The 9,601-nt window shown below is 55.5% G+C and overlaps 1 protein-coding gene across 1 annotated transcript in view; it reads left to right on the top strand.

Moving 5' to 3' along the window:
- Positions 1-537: 537 nt before the first annotated feature.
- The window catches only part of TBX4 (T-box transcription factor 4), a 30,372-nt gene continuing 21,308 nt past the window's right edge, over positions 538-9,601 (top strand). Inside the window, exons 1-3 of the mRNA XM_033847487.2 lie at positions 538-757; positions 4,637-4,834; positions 5,611-5,705. Coding sequence (XP_033703378.1) covers positions 4,640-4,834; positions 5,611-5,705 — 290 coding nt within the window. The 5' untranslated portion in view covers positions 538-757; positions 4,637-4,639. The remainder of the gene's footprint in view (positions 758-4,636; positions 4,835-5,610; positions 5,706-9,601) is intronic.

Here is a 9,601-nt window from a genome sequence, read left to right as displayed (position 1 = left end):
GCAAGGTCGGGAGCCGCCGTGCGGGGCGGTGGGGCGCGTGTGCGCTGTGGCCACCGAGCGGGCTCACGAATAAAGCGGGCACGGCCGGGAGCGGGCTCGGACCACGGTGCGTGCGGGCAGGCGGGCCCCGCGGCCTGCGGCTCGGCGGAGGGCGGCCGTCTGGAAGTGGGCCCCGGCCCCGCCGGCCCGGCGTGCGGCGCCCCAGGGTGCGGGCTGCGCCGCCGCCCCTGGCCGGCCGTTCCGGTTGTCGAGCCTCGGGTGGGAGCCGCGCGGCGCCGCCAGGCCGCTCGCCCTCTCTTCCCCCGCCCTCTAATCTAAACCATGCGGGCTCCCACCCCGAGCCGGCCGGCGGGGCCCGAGGGCCGCGGAGAGGGCACCGGGCCGCGCGCTGGTGGAGCGGCAGCCCACTCCGAGCTCGGGGTCCCCGGACCATGGAGCCAGGGGACCCTCGAGCCCCCTCCCCGGGGGGCGGCGGGCGCGGACTGATTGACAGCAGCGACGTCAGCGCGGGGAGGGGGGTGCGGCCCCGGAGGGAGGGAGGGAGGGAGGAGGAGGGAGCTGAGGCCCCAAAGTGCAGCCTCGGAGATCAAGGGCCCGCTCCAGAACCGGGATGTGTCCGGCCAAGAGGGCGCGGCGGGCAGCGGAACCCTGACCCAGCTGCCCCGAGTCGGAGTCCCGGCTGACCCGGGCTCCTCGGACCCGAGCCTGCAGCGGACCTCGGGCCGCAGGCGCCAACGCATGCGGCAGCGCAGTTAGGGTGAGTGAGGGTCCCGGCGTGGGTGGGGGTGAGTCGGGAGTGCGGGAGAGGGGCAACCCCGAAACCAGGGAGGATGAGCTGGAAAGGGGGAGAGTAACAGGACCTGGGTAAGAACCTCGGGGACAGTCAAGGCGGCAAGAGGGCGGCGAGAAGAGTTTCTAATCCGGCTGCCGCCTCGCCCGACTCCCAGCGGTCGGAGCTCGAGCCCTTCTCTCCTCCTAGTAACCGGACGAATTGGGTCTAAGGGCCCAAGAACATAGAAACGACAGCGCCAGCGCCAAAGGAACAAGGTTAGGACGAGACAAGTGGAGCGGTGGCCTTGAAATTGGTGTTTGAAGAATAAGAAAGGCCAAGGAGGAGGGCCCAGGTACTTGGCGAATATCGATGTGGAAATGTTCGTGATCAGAACACTGGACTACAGTGCCTTTGATGCAACAGGGTCGTCAAAATTAAAGCAAGGAGCATACTATATAAATAATGATCCATGATCAAGAATTATCAAAATATGAGCAATTACCCAAAAAGCAGGGCTAAGCGGCATAACTAATACAGTACTCGGACTTTAAAACAACAATAAAATAACAGTCACTCTCAAAACCAAGTGAAAATTGTAATCACAAATTTGAGAGAATCATAGACAAAGTGATGGAACAATGTGATAAGAACTATTGTATTAAAATCAATAGAATAAGAAATAGTAACAGTGTAAAAATGATAAAACTGTAGGAAAAAGGTGAACAATGAAAATACTAATAAGGGAAATACTAATATTAGTAGTATTGACAGAATACTATCATATAATTTATTATTGATACTATAGTGAATTATTAAAATAAATGTTAACCAAAATCTTAAGAACAATAGTAATATAAATAAAGACAGCAACAAGAATTACTGGAGTAATATGACAATTTATGACCAAGGTTTTAATAGTCCCAACAACATTATAAATAATGGTAGAGTAATAAGTATTGTACCAATGTGATGAGAAAACAGAGTATTAAGAGCTACAACAATATTACAAATTATGACAAAGTAACAAGAAGTAATGATGCATTGAAAAATAAGTAGCGAATTAAGATCCATAACATTACAAATAATGACAAAGTAACAAGATATTGTAACGATGTGATGAAGAATACCTGGAGTATTATGAACAATCCTAACAAAACAAATAATGGTAAAATAACGAGAAGTATTATAAGGACATGAAGGAAATGAATGTGAATATTGAGAACAATAATACTACAAGTTATGGTAAATAAATTACTGAAACTGTGACAAAGTACAAACAGAGACTGAGGAGGCAGCACGGAAACATTTCAGGGATACAGAGTAAAAATAAAAATAATGAGAGATTAACATGACCTATTGGAAGACTATATTTAATAATTGCCTAGGTTTTAGTAATAGTATTACGAATGTGCCAGGAGGCCCTAGAATGATGGAGCAGTGACAGGAAAGCAATAACAACATATTTGATAATGATGAATTAACAAATCAAACCAGTACTTAAACCATACAGTATTAAAAATAACATGTACTAATAGCTTGTGTGATAGAATAAGTAGTCTTAATGTTATTGAATTGACCAGAATACTACTCTGATAATAGAGATAATTAAAATAGTATAAAAAATTAACAATTCCCCCAGTGCGAGAAAAGTATCACCAGTAATCTAGAAATGAAAAGAAAAATGCTGTTCTTCTTAAAAAAACGAGTCAACTGAAAGTGACGGACCTGAGCGCACAGGGCGCGGAGCCGGCCGGCCGCGTCCGCCGAGGGCTCCAGAAGAAGGGCGAGCGCGGGCCGCGCACCCCGGCTGGTGCGGGACCCGCTCTATTGGCGTCCCAGCGCGCCGGGGCTCGGGGTCCGACGGGACCGGACAGCGGGGATGGCCGTGCCGGGCGGGAAGAAAAAGGAACGAGCGGGGAGCTCCAGCGAAGGCGAATCTTCGCGATGTCGGGATGTGGCTGCGTGGCGGAGAGAAAAGGAAGAGGCGAACCTCGAGTTGGGGAATGAAAGCCCAACGCAGCCCTTGTCCCGCGTGGTAGCGGTGGGACTGGCGTCAGTGGACGCCGGCCGCGGATGTGCTCAGCACCGGGCAGGACTGAGAGCGCGCGGCGCAAGTCGCGGGGAGCCGCTGCACAGCTCCGGGTGTGACAAGTGTCCGCAGAGGACCTAGTGGCCAAGACAGCATCAGGCCAGGCGGCCCCTCCTGGCCCCGCGGGCCGCAGCATCTGGACCAGCGGATTGCGGGTGCCCATCCCGGCTGACCCCAGATATAGTTGGAACCAGCGCGTTGGGCCAGAGCGCACAACTACCCCCGTTGCACAATGTCCCCTTGCCTGGGGTCTCCTGGGTTTCCAGGCTCGGCCCCGGAACCCGCATGTGGCCCAAGGCCCGTGCTGGCATTGGCCATGCCCGGCGAGTCTTCCTCCTCAGTGCCTGTGGCTGGAGGACCGACCCGCCTGTCAGCCTTATCTTTATGGGCTTTTCCCAGCCCCAACTGGCCCCGGCCCCTTTTTATCTCCTCGGTTGCACTTGGCTTGTTTACTTTGTGAGGCCCTGGGAGCCCATGTCTAGGCCTGGGATGGGAGGCCAGTGGTGAGGGACCTGGGCCTTGGAATGCCCAGGGAGAGCCAGGAGAGGACAGAAAGAAGATAGGGGGAGAAAGAGGGAACATTCAGCTGCAAGAAAGGCAGGCAGACATTTAGAAAGCCTCCCCAGAACTTGCCCAGATCCACATGAAGGGAGAAGAGCTAGGAGGTGGAAAGGAGAAGCAGGGATAACGCAGGGTTGCACCCACGATGAGGCAGGACAGGCAGGTCCTTGCAGGCGGGACTCTCATCCTGATATCCCAGGACCAGCTTCCAGAAGGAAGCAGGCACATGAGCAGGCATGTGAATAGTCCTAGTCGCTTGGGGAAGGGTAGCTGTGCCCTGGGGCAGGACTAGGCTGTGCCTGTCAACTGGACTCAACTGGCCTGGTCCTTAGCTGGGAAGGGTCTGGGTCCTTTGCCTCAAAGCAGAGCCCTTTGAAGCTAAAATCTAAAGTGTGAGTGAGTGAGCCAGCCAGTGTGCATGTGAGGGCAAGGCTGGGGTGGCCCCTGGCTGAGTTCGGGGCCTGAATCAGAGTGGCCCTAGGAAAATGTGGCTACTTGGGTGACTTGTAGGCTATGAGAAGGTGCTGTGTCTGTGTGTGAGGACGTGGGTGCCTGCGTGGGTGCCACACAGGCATCTGAGGGAGTGGGAACGTACAGGAAGGAAAACCTTTGGTTCAGGAAGCCTCTACCTGACTGCTGTCTGAGGGAGTGGGTTTGGGCAGATGAGTGACCAGGAGCCTGAGAGGCCACTCAGCCGAAGGCCCTCTCTGCCACTGTGGAGCCCTGGGAGCCCAGGCCCTGCCCTCCTGGGCTGACTCTCCTCTCCTCCCTACCCAGAAGGTGTCCTGGCTGCCCTGGGCCAAGAGTGAGCCTGGACCCCAGTTATTAGGAACAGACGAAAAAGACCCAGACTTCAGGCTCCAGGGTCCACTGGAGCCCAGCAGGAGGACGCACTGGGGGCGCAGCTGGGGCAATGCTGAGAGGGCGGTCCTTCCCCCAGACCTACTCGTCACACAGCCCCACACCCAGGGCAGGAGGACCTGGAACCGCACACAAACCCTCCCAGGTCCAGACCCAGAGGGAGGAGGCGAGGGTCCTGACCGCGCTATTCTCCCTCCTCCAGCTCGGGAGGGGGCGGGGTCCACGTGCATCAGGGCGGCCTCCCAGCAGTGCCCGAAGCACCCCCCACCGCCACCCGCGGCTCGGCTCCAGGGCTGCCGGGTCTCGGGCGCGTATGGACATGGGCATATGACTCGCGTGTGCTGTGCCCACAGGAGATGCTGCAGGATAAGGGCCTGTCGGAGAGCGAGGAGGCCTTCCGGGCCCCGGGCTCGGTGCTCGGCGAGGCCAGCGCCGCCAACGCCGCCAACGCCCCCGAGCCCGCGCTGGCCGCGCCGGGCCTCAGCGGAGCCGCGCTTGGCAGCCCCCCGGGCCCCGGCGCCAACATCGCCACCGCTGCCGCCGCCGAGCAGGTAGGGCCGGGCCGGGCAGGCCGTCGGGTGGAGGTCGGGCGTCGGTTTGTCTGCAGGGCCGCCTGTGTCTGTCAACCGCCCCACTGCGGGCAGGACTGTCTGCCTGTTCGCGCTCCCCTGGGCAGGGCTCGCCTTCTGCCCTTCGTCCTTCCTCCACCTCGAGCCCTTGAGGCTGCTCTGAGACAGGCCGGGGAGGGGAGCCCGCGCCGGAGCGAGCCCAGGAAAACAGTCCAGCTCCGACGACCCTGAGAGGGCGGGGACAAAAGCCTGGGACCAGGCGGGGTGAGTAGCCCCTGGCCGGGTGCTTGCGGGAGCCGCCGCCGAGCTCCGAGGCCTAGGGGACACCACCGTGACCATGTGCACGCCCTCTGCCTGTGCGGGTCCGCAGGAGGTGTTTGCGGGTGCGCGCCTCTGGCCGAGGGTGTGTGTGCCCATCCTGTGTTGGTGTGTCTGCCCGCAAGCCTGTGGCTATGTCGGGCCACGTGCAGTGTTTATGTTTGTGCAAGAGTGTGTCATCTACCCTGGCACGGTCGGTTAGTGTGTCCTCTGCGGGCCCGTCTGTAGATGCAGCTCCGAAGAAGGGGATTTCAGCCACTGATTAAATTTTTAAAAATTCACCAGTGGTACAGAATAATTTTTTGAAACGACATCTCGAGGCGTGGGCACCTGGGGCTGGCAGTGTCCTGCATGGTCCCTTGGGTCTGTGTTCCCCTTTCTGATGGCTCCGCGTGGAGCCGTGGGCAGGGCGACACAAGTCCCCTCTCTCCCATCCCTAGACTATCGAGAACATCAAGGTGGGCCTGCATGAGAAGGAGCTCTGGAAGAAGTTTCACGAGGCGGGCACCGAGATGATCATCACCAAGGCGGGCAGGTCAGCGCTGGTTTTACTTCGGGGGTGGGGATGACGGATGGGGGCAGTGGGGAGCCCCAGGGGCTCCCTCAGCAGTCCTCTCGGTCTTCAGCCCAGGGGGCGACTGGAGTCCCCTTCGCCATTCTGGCCTTAGCTCCAAGTCCCGCCACAGCATCAGAACTGACCTCGGAAGCCCGCGGGGGGCTACACCACAATCGAGAGGCACGGGATGGAGGGAGGGGAGGGGCAGTGATATGCAAATGAAACGCAAACAGGGTCGCGTTGCTGGAGGTCCCCGCTCCAGCACTTTTGGCCCCTGGGGGGCTGCTTTGTCCTCCTCCTTTTGGGGAGCTGCTGGGTTTCTCAGGATTGTATTGACTGGGGACCCGGAGATGCCCCTCAACAGACTGAGGAAAGGGTAATGGGACCACGTTTTCCTATTTCCATTGCTTTTCCCGGGGCAGCTCGAACCCCAAGCCTCTCATCCCACGGGCGCCGCTCCGCCAGTTGCCAGCACCCTCCTCGGCCAAGGGGAAGGCACCGTTGGGCCCTGTGTGTGTGTGTTGTTCGGGGAGTAGCCCTCGGGTGGCTGCCAGAGAGGGATGATTTATAAAGTGGAACCATCTTTAAAATGTGCTGGTGTCTGTGGGAGAGAGCCTGGAGGAGAGGGAAAGAGGAGGAAGATGCAGAACGGGGCATGATGGAGAGATTCGCTGGGGCGGTGCACCCTGGGTGGGGTTGGAATCGCAAGGAGAGCGGTTACCAGGTGAAGGGAGATGGCTGCAGATGGAGAAGCTGGAAGGTTCAGGTTCAGGTTCAGAAACGTTCTCCCCCCTACTCTGCCTCCTCTACAAACTCACACTGGATTTTGGTTCCCGGGGTACAGTTTAGGTGTGAAAATGTCCCTTTATCTGACACTGGACCCGTAGTTGGGTTTTCTGAGGAATAAGGTGGTGAAGCTTCAAGGGCCGGGGAGGGGGAGTCAGACCTGGGGTGGGGGTAGGCTACCCGTTCCACTCACCTGCTTCCATCTGTGCCACCCTCAGGCCAGGTACTTTAGAGTCTATGCCCTTTCCTCATGTCCATCTGTAAAATAATAGGTTTTTCTTTATACAGTTGCATGTAAAGCCCTTAGCACAGCTCCTGGCACATGTAAGCACACAATAAATGCTAGCGAATACTGTTCATCATAATTAGAGAAATGTCTGGCATTTACTCAGCGTTTTGTTCTACTTTTTAGAGAGCTCTGCTGAACTGCTTAGGGAATGATGGGTCAGAGGAAACAAAAAGCTGGCAGTTTGCTGGGTCCTTCCAGTCTGCTTACTGAGAGGCCTTGCAAATTTTCCTTTGTTTTGTTGGGGGAGGGGGTCTGGGCACTCGGCTGCCCTCTTGCCTAAGTCAGGGAGGTGGCAGGGCCACCCAGGGCCTCTATCGGGGGAAGGAACAAGGAAATGTCTGGACTGGAGTTTGCTGCATTTTGGGGATGGGGAACCCGGGATGCACTGGGGAACCTGGTGGGGGAACGGTCGTTGAGGACAGTGGGGATCAGGTGTCACAAGGCCTGCCTCTGCCTAGTTGTGTGCACTTGGGCTAGTCCCCAAGCTTCCTGTGGCTCAGAGGTGTCAGGTAAAACAGGATGGTGACTGCAGACCTACCTGCCATCCTTCCTTTTTCAGTTACTGTGAGACTCAAACCAGGGGCCTTATGAGCAGTGCTTGGTAAATTGTTGAGCGGATTATAGGTGTGAAGAGGGGATTTATTTCTTGTTACTGCTGGGATGTAGAGAAGAAAAGAAGAGAAGGATCCAGAACTTCCATCTTGAGGCAGCAGAAATAACCTTGTCTCTTGAAAATGAACCAGCATGTTCTTTGGGCATGCGTGGCCCCTGCCATTTTAAACAAGGCATTTGTGATTCTCCTCAGTGGGGTTTCCTGCACCTGCATGGGTCCTCCTCCCTCCCTTCCCCAACACACATACGCGAGCGCACACATGCGCGCGCACACACACACACACATTTCCAGAGGTGACGGGCTTCAGGCAGATATTTGTGCCTGATCCTAGTGACAGAAGAGGCACATCCCTAGAGGCTTAGAGGCAGGCCTCAGGGAATGATGATAATAATTTTTAAATGACCATGACGATGGTGGCCCATTAGGGATTCATCACAGTCTTTCCCTGGCAGAAAGTTATCCTTGCACCAGGTCTAGTCCTTAGGAAAATCACTAGCCTTATCCCCTGCCTGCACGGTTCTCACACACCCTTTTTCTCCTGCGTAGCTGCCCACTGGCTTCAGAGACCACTTTCACCGCTCTGACCCCGTGTCCCCCTCCTCCCCGCTGCCTCCTTCCCATGGCAGCCTTGGAATGCACTGTGCTTTGCTCGGGCTTGTGGCCCTTCAGCGTCCTGTCCAATGCCTCTCCCTGTCCTCTTCTTTGTGTCTCTACCATCAACTTCCTGGGACACTTCTATTTCTCAGCAGATGGCCTGGACATTTCTCCTGAACCTTGAATCATAGATTCCTAGACCGCTTGAGCTGGAGGAGAACCAAGAGAACATAAACCCAACCCCTGAGAAGGGAGGGCATTTGGCCCTTGCCCATAGAAGCAGAGTTAGGCAGCTGCCAGGTCTACGCAAGCCAAGCAATGATGCCCCTCCCCCCAGAACAAGCCCCTAACTGAGAAATTCCCTTGACTGCTTGTTTATGGGGACCTGCGCAAGGTGGAGTTGCTGCTCTGCCCTAGGGACCCTGGCTGGTTAGGGGCGTGATTGCTCTCTGGTTGGCCCGTGGAGGCATGGTGGGGGTGGGGGGGGGGCGGGGGCTGGAGAAAAGGAGCCCAAATGTTCTCAAGCCAGTATGAGTCCTTAGTCACAAGCCTCTGCCTTAAGCCCCGACGAGCTGAAGGCCAAAGGAAAAAAAGGTCCCCTTCATTGGATAGTGATTTTGAATTCTCAAACAACTTGAGCTGGTGACTAACATGCCAGCCGCAGTTCAAGCCATCAATTTCTGAACGCTCGGGGTCCCCTGATGTCAGGTATATAATGGGGCCACAGCCTTCCCTAGCCAGTCTCTGTCTCTCTTAGGCCCCTGCACCCAGAGAGTTTATGCCCTTAACTGCAGAGAACAGAGCCCTCTCTGCTTCCTCACATCCCCGCCAAGCTTGATACATGTGAGAAACTGCATTTTCTCCCAAACACAGATAAAAGTGAGCTCTACAAAATTTAAATATAAACCTCCCCAATATGAAAATTTCCTAACCGTCTGACTGCTCTACTCCTAGGTCATGGTTTTGCCACCAGATAAATCTCCACTATCAGCCTTCATAGCCTGTTGAGTTCAATGTTGCTTGTGTTAGTGACAGTGAATTTGTGTTTGAAAAATGAACTACTGATGAGAACTCCTGTTGAACCTGTATTGTTTGTTATTCTGAGGCAAGGATTTGGCCCGGCTTAATCCGGGGCTTCAAAGCCAGTTGCCCTTGCTCTGTATACAGAGCGTCAGAGCCCAGTGGCGTGGGTGATAAGAGAAGTAAGGGTTGAAGACACTGGGAAAGTGGGTTGGGGAGAGAGTGCTTTGATCTCTTTCTAAAGTATTTTCTGAAAGCAAAAGTCTATCAGAAGGAAGTGTCTTCAAAAAAATCTGAGAGAAGCAACTGGCCTTCCAAAACAGCATCCATTCCACACACCCTCTCTCCTGCCCCCCACCTCAGGGAAAGTATTTCTTAAAAATGCTTTGAGTGAAGTAGAAAACTCTGTGTGTGTGTAAAGTGGAAATAAATTACGTAGCTCTGTCATTGCTCTCAGAAACCATTTGGCCACAAAAGCTTTGGTCTCAGTAGAGACGGCACCCCTACCTCCCACCCCCAAACTTAGCCTTAGTTGCTAGGCCCTGGCCTCTTTCCAACACACCCAGAATTCTT

Source organism: Tursiops truncatus, chromosome 20 (assembly GCF_011762595.2).
Source record: "Tursiops truncatus isolate mTurTru1 chromosome 20, mTurTru1.mat.Y, whole genome shotgun sequence".
Lineage (NCBI taxonomy): Eukaryota > Metazoa > Chordata > Mammalia > Artiodactyla > Delphinidae > Tursiops > Tursiops truncatus.
The sequence above is the reverse complement of the archived record's forward strand: the minus strand, read 5'-3'. Positions and strand labels throughout refer to the sequence as shown.